The sequence below is a fragment of the Narcine bancroftii genome, chromosome 1 (assembly GCF_036971445.1).
Source record: "Narcine bancroftii isolate sNarBan1 chromosome 1, sNarBan1.hap1, whole genome shotgun sequence".
NCBI classification, from domain to species: Eukaryota; Metazoa; Chordata; class Chondrichthyes; order Torpediniformes; family Narcinidae; genus Narcine; species Narcine bancroftii.
The window spans coordinates 283,797,633-283,818,008 of NC_091469.1; the positions used below are offsets into that span (position 1 = coordinate 283,797,633).

Genomic DNA, 20,376 nt, shown 5'->3' on the forward strand with positions numbered 1-20,376 from the left:
ATTTGGGAGGTTGTTTTAAAGAGAGTAAGTTTTTATCTTTTAATCAGATGAGGGAAGATTTTGGTATCGATAAGAATTCTTTATTTCTTTATTATCAAATTCGATCTTTGGTAAAACGTATGTTTGGTAGAGATATGATTTTACCTAAAATGACTAAATTTGAGACTTTTCTTATGAAGGTACCAGAGAAGGGTTATATTTCATTTATGTATCAAATATTACAGGATGGTATGGATAAAAAGGGTTGGGATAGATCTAAAATTAGATGGGAAGCGGTTTTACTTTTTTTTGAAGAGGATTGGTTAGATATTTGTTATGATAGTGTAACTAGATTGATAAATGCACGTTATGTAATGATTAATTACAATTTTTTTTACATCAATTATATTTGACACCTGAAAAATTAAAAAAAATATGGTTTTAATTAATCAGATTTGTGTTTTAGATGTGGTGATACGGTTGGAACTTTTTTTCATGCTGTTTGGTCATGTATACATATACAATCTCTTTGGAAGAAAATTTTATCGTTTTTAGAATATCTGTATAAGATTATAATAGTTTTAGATCCAACGGTATTTTTATTGGGTAGTTTGCAACCTCTGAAAGGCTTGGGATTAGATAAGTTTCAGCTTGCTTTTGTATATTTAGCTTTATCTGTAGCAAAAAAAATGTATTGCTAGTATGTGGAAAGATACAAATATGATTGATATTAATAGATGGCATAATGGGATGAAATATTGTTTAATAATGGAAAAAATTATGTATGTTTTGCATGATAATTATATTTTTTTAATTAATAAGTGGTTGTTATACTCAGAATATTTACATTTCAATTTATATTGATTAGATTTTAATATGTATATTTAACTTTTTTTTAATATTCTTTCTTTTTTCTTTTTTATGGCTCTCCTTAGGAGAGTTGGCTGAAGGGGGGGGGGAATTTTTTTCTTTTTTTTTATATATATGTAAAAAATGTTCATAACATATACAGCGATTAAACATGAACATCTATTATTTGTTTTTTGAACGAATAAATAATGTTTAAAAAAAACTTATGTCTTATACAACCATAATACCACAGCTCCTATATTCAATACTTTGATTTATGAAGGCCAATATGCCAAAAGTTCTCTATACTACCCTGTGTTCTCTGCAAAGCAGGAATGGGAAAGGTAAAGTGGAGAAAATGCCTGCATGTTAAGTCCTGCAGCCTGCATGTTAAGTAACCTTGGATTTTGAACCAATAGGTTACTTGTAGAGCTACAGGGCCTTGGATATTAATGAGTTTCCCGAGGGCACTTTCCCTCCCTCCACCCCTGTCAATTTTATTTCTTAGGAGAGAAGCAGCCAATCAGCAGTTATGTACCATCCAGAATGTATCTTTGTGGCAGAGCAATCATTATTATGCAGTCACCATTCCTGAACTCTGGCCTCAATTGGTTCAAGGAGAGGAATCTTCATTTACACCCCTCTTATGAATTCACAGTACCGCTTAACTTCATGAGGTTCCGAGTCTATTGGCTGGTATTTTAGATCACCTTACAGCAGACTGAATGATAAAGGCCAATAATCTCCTGGAAAACATTTTTATCACCACTTGATACCAATGAACTGATGTGCTGCTCCATAAAGGCTGTGCACACTGTCTCGTCTCTAGTATGTATGTGGCAGAGAGTATTTTTATAAAATTTGATCAACCCTTCAGCCAGTTTGCTCACCAGAACTATTTTTATCCAGCTTTACCCTGGGCAATCGGTTCTTTCCCCCACCCCCACACCCCTCCAAACTCTTCAAATTAACTCATTCAGATCACAAACTTATTTTGTTTTCTCAGATACAGGATATACAGCTAATTTTAAAATCATTTTAATGCCACGACAAACCAGGAAAAGTTGAATGCTTCACAGAACAATGATATTTTGCTGGAGGCAGCATTTAATGCTGGTCGTCACCAAGTGAACAAATAATTCAACAGCACAGAAATCCGAAAATAATCTGCAGTGTGGCCATAGAGGAGAAGTGGTGCAGAGAGACTGAGAGAACTATATCCAGCCATTCCACATGTGAAACACAGAATTTTGATTTTAAAAAAAGCAAAAAAAAAAGCTCAAATGCCTGTCACATGACAAACTTCCCACTGCAGACAATTCTTTCCCATATTGACTGTGACTGAGTCAGATCCCCCTTTAATGGGGAATCAATTATCCATTCGGGTCACCTTCACATCTCAACTTTTTTCTACATCGTTCTTCACCACTTAGATCATGGTCACAGGGACAAAGCACCATGCAATTAGGCCCTTCACTCTGCTAAGTCTGTAACATTGGCTCGTTACCATCAACTCCCTGCATTACTACCCACCCCTGTTAAACTTCATCCCCTTGCTTATCAAGGATCAATATACCCATCTTTAAAAACATCCAGTGCCTCCACTTCTACCACAAGGAAAAAGAGACTTCCAAAGACTCAATTGGGCTAAAATCCAATAGTTGCCCATGTCCCACTACAATAAAATTCTTCTGCCTTGATCTCATTGCCTGGGGTGATGATGAAGGGTGGAGCAATGGGGACATTTAAAAGACTCTTTGAAAGGCACATGGATAGAAATAAAATGAAAGGTTAGGTGTTGCATTGGGAAGGATTAGGTGGATGTGGATTGCATTTATATAGGTCTGCACAACATTGTGGGCCAAAGGCCCTGTACTGTGTTCTACTGTTCCATGATCTACGAATATCAAATGAGACACCACGGAGCTGAATAAAGAGAGCACAACTTCAAGAAGTAAGGTTGCTGAGCAGTGCTTACGTCGTATTTATTCAGAGGATGGGAACATTGCCCACAAACTGAGGAGCTTATTGGACCATTTCAGAACACCCCATCAGCTCTGTCGAGGATCCAGACTGAGGCAGGACAGATTTCCTCCCCTAAAGAGCACTAATGAACTACAGGAGTTTTTGTAAGGCTCACATTGTCTTTGACGTTGTCTTTATATTCTACATTTATTCAATTAGCCAAATGTTTAACTTTTCCTGCTGCCATGGAGGATTTGCTCAGTAGTCCAGGCTTCTGGATTACTTCAAGCCACCCTGTGACTCCATCACCCCTTCAGGCACAGCTATTGGACATTTTATTAATTGAATTGCAGCATAAATCAATTATGCAATTAATCAAGCACACATGCTCCTTTATAATTGATGAAAAGTTTACAAAGATCATTGATTTTACAACAAAAGGCACATGATAAAGCAACAGGTGAACATTCTTTGAAAAGCAAATAAACTGGAAACTAAGAAATGGTGAGTGCTGTTTATGTACAATTAGAAGCCCTTAAGTGGTCCACTGGCAAAGGAACCATAGATTACAGGACAGAAACAAGCCCCTTTGGCCCTTCTAGTCTATGCTGAACCATTTTTTGCCTAGTCCCACTGACCTGCACCCCAGTCCATAGCCCTCCAGACCACTCCCATCCAAGTACCTATCCAAATTCTTCTCAAATATTAATATTGAGCCTGCATTTGCCACTTCAGCTGGCAGTTCGCCCCTCACCCCCACCATCCTGTGTGAAGAAGTTCCCTCTAAACTTTTCCCCTTTCACCCTTAACCCATGCCCTATGGTTTGTATCTCAGCTACCCTCAGTGGAAAAAGCCAACCTACATTTACACTTTCTAGCCCCCTCACAATTTTAAATATTTCTATCATATCTCCCCTGGGTAATTCTATCAGGCAGAGTGACGTTATCCACAGTCAGTGAAACCAAATACAAGGCGAGACACAACTGTTTGTTCAAGATGTGTATCTTTTGGCAAGAAAGCCCAACTTCTTTAGATGCAAAGTTTTTAATGCCCTTTTTACTTATTTACACACCTTTCTGTGCTTAACCATACTCCAGGGAAAGTAGCTGATAAAGTTCTTCATGATTTTTCACAACATGCAAAAAGTGCCTGAGTTTGGCCCATTTGTTCAGCTGGTGTCACCCCATCAGATACTCCACATTCTGAATCCAGAATTGTTTGCTTCGGGCAGCTTTGGTGGATGGGATTTGTACCTTCCTTTAAGGCTTTTTATGACACTTTCAACATGTAATTTGATTCCAACTCCACCCTTCTCCAGACCCATCAATGCAAGTTCACTGCCCAATCACTTACCGGCTTGAATTTTGTCCCAGCAGCACTGAAGAATCAATACCATCAAAAGAAAAGCAGGCCATGTGACTGATGCATCATCCACCATGTGAAACATTCATTGCCACAGATTCAAAGCTGGAGCAAGTGGTGTGGTACAAAATATCCTCCTGAGGAACAACATCACCATCCCAAACTAACACTAAAGAAATACAAAGGCAGCAGGCACATGGGAACACCAACACCATCCATTTATTACCTGTGGGACTAAGCCTTGGAACTCCCTACCTCACTCCATTCATCAGGTAGAATGACATAGTTTAAACTGGTTACTAATAGTATTTATTCCCCATCCTTAAATGCCCAATGATGCCCATATCCCATGAACCAAAAAATCCAAGACCGTACCCTTCGTGGCCAGAAAAAAATTCCTACAAGACATTCTTACCCGAAACATTGCTAATGTGCATATTAAGCATTTTTAATGAATCTCCAGCCGAGTTAAAATTTTATGTCCATCTTTGAGGCAAATGTTTGAGGAAAGTAACTGATATATTGATTGAGCTGCAAGCATTTGGTGTGGAGATTTCAGAAGACTTCACAATTACCAAAGAAAACATTATGGCAGATTCCACAGTTCTAACCAAACAGCCAGCATACAACAATTTTTTTTAAAAAAACAAAAACATGCAAAATATTACTCTCCATTAAATATTGAGATTGATTCATTCACTGTTCTCTATCAGCGTATGGAAACCTGTCACATCTATTAAGTCTGACTCCGATCCACCAGACACTTGTGAATTCAAGTGGATAAGCAGTCACTTAGTTCCCAGACATGTTCTTCCAGCAGCTGACCTTCCAGGCAACTCAATACAACCAATGTATTCTTGCCAACAAGACCAATCACGGGCCAAGTAGAAAAGGCCACCAACTGAGTGACTCTGAGATCAAGTCAGTGCATCCATAACCACATTTCCATGCCTAATCATTACACATGCTGAAACCACGTTTGTTAAGTTAAATAAATCTCAACTTTGTTGCTGTCCACACAAGTCCCATCCACATCTCGCATAATTAACACACTTCAAGAGACCAAGCTCTAAATTTACGACCGGGGCAACATTACTATGAGCTGAAGAATACATTGATAACCTCCTGCCTATTAATTGCAGTGACACCTTCACAAAGAAACAAGAGTGAAGCTTGGACGTCTCCCGACCAAGGAAAACAACCTGAAGTTCGAACAGGAACGCAGAGATCCGTGTGGAAGGAGCCGAGTTCAGCGTTGCCTACCTCGATCAGGAAGTCTCCCGTCCGCAGTCCCGCCTGCCAAGCCACGCCACCCTCATCCACCGACTCCAGGTACTGGAGGGCAGGAAAGGCTGGAGTGGGCGTAAATTCCTCAATGGGCGTGTCAGCTGGAGCGAAGAGGGAAATAAAATGACACCCAACAGTCAATCAATTCAACAGCTCAGTTCAGAACCACATCGCAGCCCAGTTTACATTTTGCCACCACGTCTCCGTGTGTGGAGTGGAGGAGGGGACGCGGTGGAGGTGCCCCCTGTCCCAGAGCAGCTGCGCGCTGTTCATCGTTAGGCATAGAAAGAAGGGATCTGAGCTCTCACCTTTCGCCCCACGAAGCACAAATCCAAAGCCCTCATTGTCTTTCTTCTGCAGGACGACAGTTTTCTCTTCAATGATGCAATCGCTGTAAAGAGAATCCAGAAGATAGCGCCCATTACTAGAACCCATCACCGCAGCCACTTTCACCAGCCGATTCATCGTGGCTCTTCTCGGGACGGCGAGCAGGCGGGATGGGGTGGACGGTGCAGGGACGAGGGGGCTGGACCACGAATTGGCTCGGCGTCTCAACTCAAACTGTGAAAAACACAGAGGCACCCCCTCCCCCCGAAACGAACGCAAGGGAGAGGAGGATGGTGAATGAATGAAGAGTGATCACATGTCATCCGCGACTCGTTGGAGCAATGGGAAGTGCGTGCGATCCGGATTCCGCCGTTCTCCCACTGAGCCAGTACCAGGTGCATCTTCTGGGGCAGCCGCCGCCGGGAAATGAGCCGGCGGGGAAGTGAAGCAGCATTTCTGCCTGCAGCCCCAGCGACGACGGGAGGCCGGCTCCGTGCGGGGCTTCTCAGCCCAGCGAGAGCTGCGTGCACACCGCTAATAACGTGACAGCTTTCCTGTCGTCACCAGCCAGGACTTTCCCCCCAAAGAACGATCTTACATAATTGAATTAGCAGAGAGAGAGAGAGCTTCACGGGCGCCGTGGTGTTTCAGCCCCGGCAAAGACCCTCCGAACCCACATTCTTGCAGCATTTCACAGTCTGACCTCTTGCCATCAATACTCGCACATTAATCCGGCACCACATGACAGAGGGGCCGGAGATACAGAACGAGGAAGGGTCATCCACTTCATCTGTTTTTCACCAGAAACCTATTCGGGCCAATCATCCCACGAATTCATGCCAAATGTCCATTTCCTTTTGAATACATTTCTACTTAATATCTCTTTTGTAAATGCTCTGTTCAAAAGGAGGAAGCAGAAAGTGAAAATGTTGTTCATGAATTCGGAAACATTGAAGAATGTTTTTGTTTTATGCAGGTGCCCATGGTGGTCCTTACAGGGTTAACTACATGCTAACAGCCATAAAGTGCCCGTTGTGAAGACTTCCCCGCCACGAGCACCTGCGACTAACTTGAACTTGCTAAAGCACAACGTTGCAATTCAAAGATCTCATCTTGTGCATGGACAGAGCGTGTTACTGATAAAGACATATCCTTAAAAGTGAGTGAAGGTTGAATGGTACTGGATTTTACATGGAAGGAAGGACTTCTCAAACTTCCTTGATATTTAGAGGATTAAATGTGTATGTATTCAACTTTCCCAAATGTTATATGGACAGAGGAAAGCAGAGAGATATGTTTTGTATGACTGGGGACTCCAGGGCCAATGACCTGGAGTGGTCGCCTCTATATCGCAGAGTCTGGATGCCGATAAGGAGATCGCGTTGAGCACTCCAGCTCTGTCCGCCACAACAGTGTGGATCTCCCAGTGGCCACCCACTTAATTCTCTTGCTGACCTGTCTGCCCATGGTCTCATGCCCTGTCTGACTGAGACCACCTGAAAATTGGAAGAATAACACCTCTTATTCCATCTGGGCATTCTTTAACCAGATAGCATTAATATCGACTTTTCTGGTTTCCGTTAAAACACCTGCCCCTCCCATCTTCATTCCCTTTCCTCCAGTTCTGTCTCTCTTTCTCTTCCCCTTTCACAGGGCCAAAATCAATTCTCTCCTGTCCTCTTATCATATCGAATTAACACCTTTCGTCTGTTGGTCTGCATTCCTCCCCTCCCATTCTTCCCCCTTCTCCCAATTTTTATTGAGATACCAGCCCAGTCTGGCAGTGTCCATAGGAGGTAAAGATATCACCAAAATTTTAGGCCTGAGCCATTCCTCAATGTATGAACCAAAAAGAAGACAAGCATTTGTGTTCAAGGCTGGAGATCGAAAGGGTAAAGAATGGGAGGGAGAGGAGAGGAGATATGATAAGGGGACAATAGAGAAAAGGTGAAAATTGATTTTGGCTCAGTGAAAGGAAGGAGAGGTAAAAGGGGGGGGGGGAAGAGAGAGCTAGAGGAAAAGAGACATGGGGAAAGATGGGGAGGGGAGGCGGTGGGGGGAGGGGGGGGGGTTTGGGTTCTAACAGAAACCAGAGAAGTTGATGTTAATTCCATCTGGTTGGAGAGTGTACAGATGGAAGATGAGATGTTGTTTCTCCAATTTACAGGTGGTCTCAGTCTGGCAGGGCATGGCTATAGGAGACCATGAATAGACTTGTCAGCATAGGAATGGAGTAGGGAATTGAAATGGGAGTTTCATGCTATTGTGGAAAACAGCTGAGGTGCTCAATAAAGTGATTTCCCAGTCTGCTTGGAGCATCTTTTGCAATCACAGAAATAGGTCCCAAGGGGGTGATTGGTGTGGAGGGAGGAATGGCTATGGATGGAGTGGTCCCTGCAGAAGGTGGAGAGGGGAACAAGAGGAATATGTGTCTGGTGGTAGGGCCACTAATAGGTGGTGGAAATGTGGAGGCTCTGTTGGTTATGGAGGCTGGTAGGGTGATAAGTGAGAAGTGTACTCTTGTTGCATGAGTGGGCCAGGACAGAGGTGCAGGTAATGTAGGACATGCAGTTGTGGGCTGAGTTGATAGAGGAGAAGCCAATGTTATTTGAAGAAGAAGAAGAAGTTCCTCTGGATGGAAGACTTCATTCTGGGAGTAGATGTGATGGAGATGGGACAATTGATAGCAACAAATAGAATACTTACAGGAGACAGGATGGGAAGAGGTGCAGTCGAGGTTGCTGTTGGAGTTGGTGGGTTTAGAGTTTGTCTCCTGAGATGGAGACCGAGAGATCTCTGTGCTAGAGATGGACCAAGTGAGATTGAGGTCAGGGTGGAAGTTGGCAGCAAAGTGAATAAAGTCAACGAGCTCATTAGAAGTGCATGAGGCAGCACCAAAGTAATTGCTGATAATAGCAAAGGAAGAGTTGAGGGACCTTGCCTGTGTAGGCTTGAGCAAGGATTGCTCCACACAGCCAACAAAAAGGCAGGCATAACTGGGACCCATGCAGGTTCTCACAGTACCCCTTTGACTTGGACAAAGTGGGATGAGTCAAAGGAGAAATTAATGAGGGTGAGGACAAGTTCTGCCAGCTGGAGGAGAATTGCTTAGGTCTGTTATCGAGGAAGAAATGAAGGTCTTTAAGGCTTTTGGTATGGAGTATGGAGGTGGAAAATGAGTGGATCCCCATGGTCCAAAACATCGACTGTCCATTTCCCACTATGGAAGCTGCCTGACCCATTTGATTCATCTAGCACATTCCTTTTCTCTTTATAAGTCACCAGACTCTGCGATTCTTTATTCCATTCCTTTTCACTTTTTGTCCCCATTTTCTGGGATTCTTTATTCCGTTCATTTTCTCTTTATAAGTCCCCGTTCTCTGGGATTCTTAACTCTGTTGCTTTTCTTGTTATGCGTCCCAATGCTTTGGGATTCTTCATTCCGTTTCTCTTTATAAGCCCCATTCTCTGGGATTCTTTTCTCTGTTCCTTTTCTCTTTAAAAGTCCCCATTCTCTGGGATTCTTCACCCATGTTCCTTTTGCCTTACAAGTTCCCGTTCTCTAGGATTCTTTACTCATGTTCCTTTTCTCTTGATAAGTCAATGTTCTCTGGGATTCTTTACTCCGTTCCTTTTCTCTTGATTAGTTCCTGTTCTCTGGGATTCTTTAGTCAGTTCCTTTTCTCTTTATAAGTCCCCGTTCTCTGTGATTCTTTACTCATGTTCCATTTCTCTTTATAAGTCCACGTCTCTAGGATTCGTTACTCTGCTCCTTTCTCTTTATAAATCCCCATTCTCAGGGATACTTTACTCCGTTCCTTTTCTATTTATAAGTCACCTTTCTCTGGGATTCTTTACTCATGTTCCTTTTCTCTTTATGTCACCATTCTCTGCGATTCTTTACTCATGTTCCTTTTCTCTTTATAAGTCCCAGTCCTCTGGGATACTGTACACATGTTCCTTTTCTTTTTATAAGTCCCCATTCTTTCGGATTCTTTACTCCGTTGCTTTTCTCTTTACAAGTGTCCGTTCTCTGGGGTTCTTTACTCATGTTCCTCTTCTTTTTATAAGTGTCCATTCTCTGGGATACTTTACTCATGTTCCTTTTATCTTTATAAGTCTTCTTTCTCTGGGATTCTTTACACATGTTCATTTGCTCTTTATAAGTACCCATTGTCTGGGATTCTTTACTCATGTTCCTATTCTCTTTAAAAGTCCCGTCATCTGGCATTCTTAACTCTGATCCTTTTCGCCTTAGAAGTCACGGTTCTCTAGTATTCTTTACTCATGTTCCTCTTCTCTTTAAAAGTCACCTTTCACGGGGATTTTCTGATGTTCCTATTCTATTTATAAGTCACTGTTCTCTGGGATTCTTTACTCCTTTTGTTTTCTCTATATAAGTCCCCATTCTCTGGGATTCTTTACATATGTTCCTTTTCTCTTTATACGTCCCCGTACTCTGCGTATCTTTACACATGTTCTGTTTCTCTTTATAAGTCCCCTTTCGCTGAGATTCTTTACACATGTCCCTTTTCTCTTTAAAATTCCCTGTACTCTGGGATTCTTTACACATGATACTTTTCTCTTTATAAGTCCCCATTTTCTGGGATTCTTTACTCCTTTTGTTTTCCCTTTATACGTCCCCGATCTCTGGGATTCTTTACTTTGTTCCTTTTCAGTTTATATGTCCCCGTCCTCTGGGATTCTTTACACATGTTCATTTTCTCATTATATGTCCACATTCTCTGGGATTCTTTAGTCCGTTACTTTTCTCTTTATAAGTTTCCGTCTTGTGGGATTCTTTACTCTGCTCTTTTTCTCTTTAGAAGTCACGGTTCTCTAGGATTCTTTACTCATCTTCCTCTTCTCTTTACAAGTCCCCTTTCAGGGGGATTTTCTGATGTTCCTATTCTATTTATAAGTCACTGTTCTCTGGGATTCTTTACTCCGTTCCTATTCTCTTAATAAGACCCCGTTCTCTTGGATACTTTACTCCATTCCATTTCTCTTTACAAGTCCCTGTTTTCTGGGAATCTTTACACATGTTCCTTTTCTCAAATATGTTCACATTCTCTCAGATACTTTACTCCGTTCCTTTTGTCTATATAATACACCGTTCTCTTGGATACGTTACTCTGTGCCATTTCTCTGTATAAGTCCCCGTTCTCTGCGATTCTTTACTCCTTTTGTTTTCTCTTTATACGTCCCCGATCTCTGGGAATCTTTACTCCGTTCCTTTTCTCTTTATTACTCTCCGTACTTTGGGATGCTTTACTCCATTCCTTTTCTCTTTATAAATCCCCGTTCTCTGGGATTATTTACTGATGTTCCTTTTTTCTTTATAAGTCCCCGTTCTCTGGGATTCTTCACGCATGTTCCTTTTTTCTTTATAATTCCTCATTCACTGGGATTTTTTACTCATGTTCCTTTTCTCTTTATAAGTCCCCGTACTCTGCGTATCTTTACACATGTTCTGTTTCTCTTTATAAGTCCTCGTTCTCTGGGATTCTTTACTCCGTTCCTTTTCTCTTTATAAGACCCCGTTCTCTTGGATACTTTACTCCGTTCCATTTCTCTTTACAAGTCCCTGTTTTCTGGGAATCTTTACACATGTTCCTTTTCTCAAACATGTCCACATTTTCTGGGATTCTTTACTCCTTTTGTTTTCTCTTTATACGTCCCCGATCTCTGGGAATCTTTACTCCGTACCTTTTCTGTTTATTACTCTCCGTACTTTGGGATGCTTTACTCCATTCCTTTTCTCTATAAATCCCCGTTCTCTAGGATTCTTTATGCATGTTCCTTTTCTCTTTATAATTCCTCATTCTCTGGGATTTTTTACTCATGTTCCTTTTCTGTTTATACGTGTCCGTACTCTGCGTATATTTACACATGTTCCGTTTCTCTTTATAAGTCCCCTTTCGCTGGGATTCTTTACACGTGTCCCTTTTCTCTTTAAAATTCCCTGTTCTCTGGGATTCTTTACTCCTTTTGTTTTCTCTATTTTAGTCCCCATTCTCTGGGATTCTTTACATATGTTCATTTTCTCTTTAGAAGTCTCTGTACTCTGGGATTCTTTGCACATGATACTTTTCTCTTTATAAGACCCTGTCTCTGGGATTTTTTACTCGTTCCTTTTCTTTTTACAAGTCCCCATTCTCCGGGATTCTTTACTCCTTTTGTTTTCTCTTTATACGTCCCTGATCTCTGGGATTCTTTACTCTGTTCCTTTTCAGTTTCTAAGTCCCCTTTCGCTGGGATTCTTTACACATGTTCAGTGTCTCTTTATAAGTCCCCTTTCTCTGGGATTCTTTAGTCATGTTCCTTTACTCTTTATAAGTCCCTGTACTCTGGGATTCTCTACTCATGTTCCTTTTCTCTTTATAAATTCCCTTCTATGGGATTCTTTACTCTGTTCCTTTTCTCTTTATAATTCCTCATTCTCTTGGATTCTTTACTCTGATCCTTTTCGCTTTATAAGTCCCCGTTCTCTGGGAATCTTTACACATGTTCTCTTTCTCTTTATAAGTCCCCTTACTCTGGGATTATTTATGCATGTTCCTTTTCTCTTTATAAGTCCCTCTACTCTGCGATTCTTTACACATGTCCCTTTTCTCTTTAAAACTCCCCGTTTTCCGGGATTCTTTACTCCTTATGATTTCTCTTTATACGTCCCCGATCTCTGGGAATCTTTACTCTGTTCGTTTTCTCTTTATTACTCCCTGTACTTGGGGATGCTTTATTCCATTTTTTTTCTCTTTATAAGTCCCCGTTCTCTGGGATTCTTTACTCTGTTCCTTTTTAGATGATAAGTCCCCGTCCTCTGGGATTCTTTGCACTGTTCCTTTTAATTTTCTAAGTCCCCATCCTCTTGGATTCTTTACTCTGTTCCTTTTCGCTTTATGTGTCCCTGTTCTCTGGGTTCCTTACTCTGTTCCTTTTCTCTTTATTACTCCCCGTACTTTGTGATTCTTTACTCCATTCCTTTCCTCTTTATAAGTCCCCATTCTCTGGGATTCTTTACTCCTTTTGTTTTCTCTTTATACGTCCCCGATCTCTGGGATTCTTTACTTTGTTCCTTTTCAGTTTATATGTCCCCGTCCTCTGGGATTCTTTACACATGTTCATTTTCTCATTATATGTCCACATTCTCTGGGATTCTTTAGTCCGTTCCTTTTCTCTTTATAAGTTTCCGTCTTGTGGGATTCTTTACTCTGCTCCTTTTCTCTTTAGAAGTCACGGTTCTCTAGGATTCTTTACTAATCTTCCTCTTCTCTTTACAAGTCCCCTTTCACGGGGATTTTCTGATGTTCCTATTCTATTTATAAGTCACTGTTCTCTGGGATTCTTTACTCCGTTCTCTTGGATACTTTACTCCATTCCATTTCTCTTTACAAGTCCCTGTTTTCTGGGAATCTTTACACATGTTCCTTTTCTCAAATATGTCCACATTCTCTTGGATTCTTTACTCTGTTCCTTTTGTCTATATAATACACCGTTCTCTTGGATACGTTACTCTGTGCCATTTCTCTGTATAAGTCCCCGTTCTCTGGGATTCTTTACTCCTTTTGTTTTCTTTTTATACGTCCCCGATCTCTGGGAATCGTTACTCCATTCCTTTTCTCTTTTTAAGTCCCTGTTCTCTGGGATTCTTCACGCATGTTCCTTTTCTCTTTATAATTCCTCATTCTCTGGGATTTTTTACTCATGTTCCGTTTCTCTTTATAAGTCCCCGTACTCTGCGTATCTTTACACATGTTCTGTTTCTCTTTTTCAGTCCCCGTTCTCTGGGATTCTTTATTCCGTTCCTTTTCTCTTTATAAGACCCTGTTCTCTTGGATACTTTACTCCGTTCCATTTCTCTTTACAAGTTCCTGTTTTCTGGGAATCTTTACACATGTTCCTTTTCTCAAACATGTCCACATTTTCTGGGATTCTTTACTCCTTTTGTTTTCTCTTTATACGTCCCCGATCTCTGGGAATCTTTACTCCGTTCCTTTTCTGTTTATTACTCTCTGTACTTTGGGATGCTTTACTCCATTCCTTTTCTCTTTAAATCCCCGTTCTCTAGGATTCTTTACGCATGTTCCTTTTCTCTTTATAATTCCTCATTCTCTGGGATTTTTTACTCATGTTCCTTTTCTGTTTATACGTGTCCGTACTCTGCGTATATTTACACATGTTCCGTTTCTCTTTATAAGTCCCCTTTCGCTGGGATTCTTTACACATATCCCTTTTCTCTTTAAAATTCCACGTCCACTGGGATTCTTTACACATGTTCCTTTTGTCATTATTTGTCCACATTCTCTGGGATTCGTTAGTCCGTTCCTTTTCTCTTTATAGTCCCCGTCGTCTGGGATTCTTTACTCTGATCCTTTTCTCTTTAGAAGTCACGGTTCTCTAGGATTCTTTACTCATGTTCCACTTCTCTTTACAAGTTCCCTTTCGCGGGGATTATTTACTGATGTTACTATTCTCTTTAGAAGACCCTCTACTCTAGAAATCTTTACACATGTTCTCTTTCTCCTTAAAAGTTTCCGTTCTCTGGGATTCTATACTCCTTTTGTTTTCTCTTCATACGTCCCTGATCTCTGGGATTCTCTACTCTGTTCCTTTTCATTTTCTAAGTCCCCTTTCGCTGGGATTCTTTACTCCATTCCTTTTCTCATTATAAGTCCCCGTTCCCTGGGATTCTTTACTCATTTTCCTTTACTCTTTATAAGTCCCTGTACTCTGGAATTCTCTACTCATGTTCCTTTTCTCTTTATAAATCCCCTTCTTTGGGATTCTTTACTCTGTTCCTTTTCTCTTTATAATTCCTCATTCTCTGGGATTCTTTACTCTGATCCTTTTCGCTTTATAAGTCCCCGTTCTCTGGGAATATTTATACATGTTCTCTTTCTCTTTATAAGTCCCCTTACTCTTGGATTCTTTACGCATGTTCCTTTTCTCTTTATAAGTCCCTCTACTCTGGGAATCTTTACACATATCCGTTTTCTCTTTAAAACTCCTCGTTCTCCGGGTTTCTTTACTCCTTATGTTTTCTCTTTATACGTCCCCGATCTCTGGGAATCTTTACTCTGTTCCTCTTCTCTTTATTACTCCCCATACTTTGCGATGCTGTACTCCATTCATTTTCTCTTAATATGTCCCCGTTCTCTGGGATTATTTACTCATGTTCCTTTTTTTTTTATAAGTGCCTGTTCTCTGGGATTCTTTACGCATGTTCCTTTTCTCTTTATAATTCCTCATTCTCTTGGATTTTATACTCATGTTCTCTTTCTCTTTATAAGTCCCCGTTCTCTGGGATTCTTTACACATGTCCCTTTTCTCTTTAAAATTCCCTGTTCTCTGGGATTCTTTACTCCTTTTGTTTTCTCTATATTTATCCCCATTCTCTGGGATTCTTTACATATGTTCATTTTCTCTTTAGAAGTCTCTGTACTCTGGGATTCTTTGCACATGATACTTTTCTCTTTATAAGACCCTGTCTCTGGGATTTTTTACTCATGTTCCTTTTCTCTTTACAAGTCCCCATTCTCCGGGATTCTTTACTCCTTTTGTTTTCTCCTTTTACGTCCCCGATCTCTGGGATTCTTTACTCTGTTCCTGTTCAGATTCTAAGTCCCCTTTCGCTGGGATTCTTTACACATGTCCCTTTTCTCTTTAAAACTCCCCGTTCTCCGGGATTCTTTACTCCTTATGTTTTCCCTATATATGTCCCCTATCTCTGGGAATCTTTACTCTGTTCCTTTTCTCTTTATTACTCCCTGCACTTTGGGATGCTTTATTCCATTCTTTTTCTCTTTATAAGTCCCCATTCTCTGGGTTCTTTACTCTGTTCCTTTTCTCTTTATTACTCCCCATACTTTGGGATTCTGCACTCCATTCCTTTCCTCTTTATAAGTCCTCGTTCTCTGGGATTCCTTACTCCTTTTGATTTCTGTTTATACGTCCTCTATCTCTGGGATTCTTTACTTTGTTCCTTTTCAGTTTATATGTCCCCGACCTCTGAGATTCTTTACACATGTTCCTTTTGTCATTATATGTCCACATTCTCTGGAATTCTTTAGTCCGTTCCTTTTCTCTTTATAGTCCCCGTCGTCGGGGATTCTTCACTCTGATCCTTTTCTCCTTAGAAGTCACGGTTCTCTAGGATTCTTTACTCATATTCCTCTTCTCTTTACAAGTCCCCTTTCACGGGGATTATTTACTGATGTTCCTATTCTCTTTATAAGTCCCTCTACTCTTGGAATATTTACACATGTTCTCTTTCTCCTTAAAAGTCTCTGTTCTCTGGGATTCTTTACTCCTTTTATTTTCTCTTTGTACGTCCCCGATCTCAGGGATTCTTTACTCACTTTCCTTTTCTCTTTTCAAGTCCCCTTTCTCGGGGAGTCTTACTGATGTTCTTTTCTCTATATAAGTCATTGTAGTTTGGGAATCTTTACTCACATTCCTTTTCTCTTTACAAGTCCCCGTACTCTGGGTATCTTTACACATGTTCTGTGTCTCTTTATAAGTCCCCTTTCTCTGGGATTCTTCACACATGGCCCTTTTCTCTTTAAAAGGCCCCGTTCTCCGGGATTCTTTTCTCCTTTTGTTTTCTCTTTATAAGTCCCTGTTTTCTGGGAATCTTTACACATGTTCCTTTTATCATTATATGTCCACATTCTCTGGGATTCTTTACTCTGTTCCTTTTGTCTATATAATACACCGTTCTCTTGGATACTTTACTCTGTGCCATTTCTCTGTAAAAGTCCCCATTTGCTGGGATTCTTTATTCCGTTCCTTTTCTCTTAATAAGATCCCAGTTTATTGGATACTTTACTCCATTCCATTTCTCCTTCTAAGTCCCCATTCTCTGGGAAACTTTACACATGTTCTTTTTCTATTTATAAGTCCACATCCTCTGGGATTCTTTACTCCATTCTTTTTCGCTTTATAATTCCCCCATCTCTGGGATTCTTTACTCTGTTCATTTTCTCTTTATTACTCCCCCTAGTTCGGGATTCTTTACTCCATTCCTTTTCTCTTTATAAGCTCCCGTTCTCTGGGATTCTTTTCTCCTTTTTTTTTCTCTTTATACGTCCCCGATCTCTGGAAATCTTTACTCTGTTCCTCTTCTCTTTATTGCTCCCCGTACCTTGGGATGCTTTACTCCATTCCTTTTCTCTTAATAAGGCCCCGTTCTCTGGGATTCTTTACTCCTTTTGTTTTCTCTTTATACATCCCCGATCTCTGGGATTCTTTACTTTGTTCCTTTTCAGTTTATATGTCCACGTCCTCTGGGATTCTTTACACATGTTCCTTTTCACATTATATGTCCACATTCTCTGGGATTTTTTAGTCCATTCCTTTTCTCTTTATAAGACCCCGTTCACTTGGATACTTTACTCCGTTCCATTTCTCTTTATAAGTCCCTGTATTCTGCGAATCTTTACACACGTTCCTTTTCTCTTTATAAGTCGCTGTACTCTGGCAATTTTTACACATGTTCTCTTTCTCTTAATAAGTTCCCTTACTCTGAGATTCTTTACTCATGTTCCTGTTCTCTTTATAACTCACCATTTTCAGGGATTCTTTAGTCATGTTCCTATTCTCTTTATAAGTCACTGTTATCTCGGATTGTTTACTCTTCCTTTTCTCTTTAAAAGACCCAATTCTCAGGGGGTCGTTACACATGATCCTGTTCTCTTTATAAGACCTTGTCTCTGGGATTCTTGACTGTGTTCTTTTCTCTTTATAAGTCCCCGATCGCTGGGAATCTTTACTCCATTCCTTTTCTCTTTATAAGTCCCTGTCCTCTGGGATTCTTTACTCATGTTCCTTTTCTCATTATATGTCCACATTCTCTGGGATTCCTTACTCCGTTCCTTTTGTCTATATAATACACCGTTCTCTTGGATACTTTACTCTGCGCCAATTCTCTGTATAAGTCCCCGTTCTCTGGGAATCTTTACTCTGTTCCTATTCTCTTTTTTACTCCCCGTACTTTTCGATGCTTTACTCCATTATTTTCTCTCTATAAGTCGATGTTCTATGGGATGCTTTACTCATGTTCCCTTTTTCTTTATAAGTCTCCGTTCTCTGTTATTCTTTACTCCTTTTGTTTTCTCTTTGTACGTCCCCGATCTCAGGGATTCTTTACTCACGTTCCTTTTCTCTTTATAAGACCCCAGTTTCATGGATACTTTACTCCATTCCATTTCTCCTTCTAAGTCCTCGTTCTCTGGGAAACTTTACACATGTTCTTTTTCTCTTCATAAGTCCACATCCTCTGGGATTCTTTACTCCATTCCTTTTCGCTTTATAATTCCCCCATCTCTGGGATTCTTTACTCATGTTCCTTTTCTCTTTATAAGCTCCTGTTTTCCGGGATTCTTTACTCCTTTTGTTTTCTCTTTATACGTCCCGATCTCTGGGATTCTTTACTCTTTTCCTTTTCAGTTTCTAAGTCCCCTTTCGCTGGGATTCTTTAAACATGTTCTGTTTCTCTTTATAAGTCCATTTTCTCTGGGATTATTTAGTCATGTTACTTTTCTCTTTATAAGTCCCTCTACTCTGGGATTCTTTACACATGTCCCTTTTCTCATTAAAACTCCCCATTCTTCGGGATTCTTTACTCCTTTTGTTTTCTCTTGAAACATCCCCAATGTCTGGGATTCTTTACTTTGTTCCGTTTCAGTTTACATGTCCCTGTCCTCTTGGATTCTTTACACATGTTCATTTTCTCTTTATATGTCCATATTCTCTGGGTTTCTTTAGTACATTCCTTTTCTCTTTATAAGTCCCCGTTAACTGGGATTATTTACTCATGTTCCTTTTTTCTTTATAAGTAGCCTTTCTCTGGTATTCTTTACTCTGTTCCTTTTCACTTTATAAGTCCCCGTCCTCTTGGATTCTTTACTCTGTTCCTTTTGTTTTTAAAAGTCCCTGTACTCTTGGATTCTCTACTCATGTTCCTTTTCTCTTTATAAGCTCTCATTCTCTGGGACTCTTTTCTCTTTTTTTCTCTTTATACGTCCCGATCTCTGGAAATTTTTACTCCGTTTCTCTTCTCTTTATTACTCCCTGTAATTTGGGATGCTTTACTCCATTCCTTTTCTCTTAATAAGTCCCCGTTCTCTGGGATTCTTTACTCCTTTTGTTTTCTCTTGAAACGTCTCCGATACCTGGGATTCTTTACTTTGTTCCTTTTCAGTTTGTATGTCCCCGTCCTCTGGGATTCTTGACACATGTTCCTTTTCTCATTATATGTCCACATTCTCTGGGATTCTTTAGTACATTCCTTTTCTCTTTATACGTCCCCATCGTCTGGGATTCTTTACTCTCATCCTTTTCTCTTTAGAAGTCACAGTTCTCTAGTATTCTTTCCTCATGTTCCTTTTTTGTTTATGTCCCCTTTCTCTGGAATTCTTTACACCTGTCCCTTTTCTCTTTAAAAGTCCCCATTCTCTTGGATTCTTTACTCCTTTTGCTTTCTCTTTATACGTGCCCGATCTCTGGGATTCTTTACTCTGTTCTTTTTCAGTTTATAAGTCCGCGTTCTTTGGGATTCTTTACTCATGTTCCTGTTCTCTTTATAAGTCACTGTTATCTCGGATTGTTTACTCTTCCTTTTCTCTTTAAAAGTCACCATTCTCTGGGATTCTTTGCACATGATTCTTTTCTCTTTATAAGACCTTGTCTCTGGAATTCTTTACTCTGTTCCTTTTCAGTTTCTAAGTCCCCTTTCGTTGGGATTCTTTATACATGTTCTGTGTCTCCTTATAAGTCCCTTTTCTCTGGGATTCTTTAGTCATGTCACTTTTCTCTTTATAAGTCCCTCTACTCTGGGATTCTTTACACATGTCCCTTTTCTCATTAAAACTCCCCATTCTTCGGGATTCTTTACTCCTTTTGTTTTCTCTTGAAACATCCCCAATGTCTGGGATTCTTTACTTTGTTCCGTTTCAGTTTACATGTCCCTGTCCTCTGGGATTCTTTACACATGTTCATTTTCTCTTTATATGTCCACATTCTCTGGGATTCTTTAGTACATTCCTTTTCTCTTTATAAGACCCCGTCGTCTGGGATTCTTTACTCTGATGCTTTTCTCTTTAGAAGTCACGGTTCTCTAGTATTCTTTACTCATGTTCCTCTTCTCTTTACAAGACCCCTTTCACGGGCATTAATTATTGATGTTCCTATTCTGTTTATAAGTCACTGTTCTCTGGGATACTTTACTCCGTTCCATTTCTCTTTATAAGTCCCTGTATTCTGGGAATCTTTACACACGTTCCTTTTCTCTTTGTAAGTCGCTGTACTCTGGCAATCTTTACACATGTTCTCTTTCTCTTAATAAGTTCCCTTACTCTGGGATTCTTTACTCTGTTCTTTTTCAGTTTATAAGTCCTCGTTCTTTGGGATTCTTTACTCATGTTCCCGTTTTCTTTATAATTCCCAATTTTCAGGGTTTCTTTAGTCATGTTCCTATTCTCTTTATAAGTCCCTGTTATCTCGGATTGTTTACTCTTCCTTTTCTTTTTAAATGTCCCAATTCTCAGGGATTTGTTACACATGATCCTTTTCTCTTTATAAGTCCCCGATCTCTGGGAATCTTT

The 20,376-nt window shown here is 40.2% G+C and overlaps 1 protein-coding gene across 15 annotated transcripts in view; it reads right to left on the reverse strand.

Annotated features, from left to right (window-relative positions):
- The window catches only part of shank2b (SH3 and multiple ankyrin repeat domains 2b), a 1,183,051-nt gene that overhangs the window by 265,215 nt on the left and 897,460 nt on the right, over positions 1-20,376 (reverse strand). For all 15 annotated transcript variants that reach the window (XM_069902317.1, XM_069902307.1, XM_069902287.1 and 12 more), the window contains 2 exons: positions 5,752-5,834; positions 5,420-5,544 (listed from right to left, as the gene is read on the reverse strand). In XM_069902317.1, the coding sequence (XP_069758418.1) occupies positions 5,420-5,544; positions 5,752-5,834 (208 nt within the window). The remainder of the gene's footprint in view (positions 1-5,419; positions 5,545-5,751; positions 5,835-20,376) is intronic.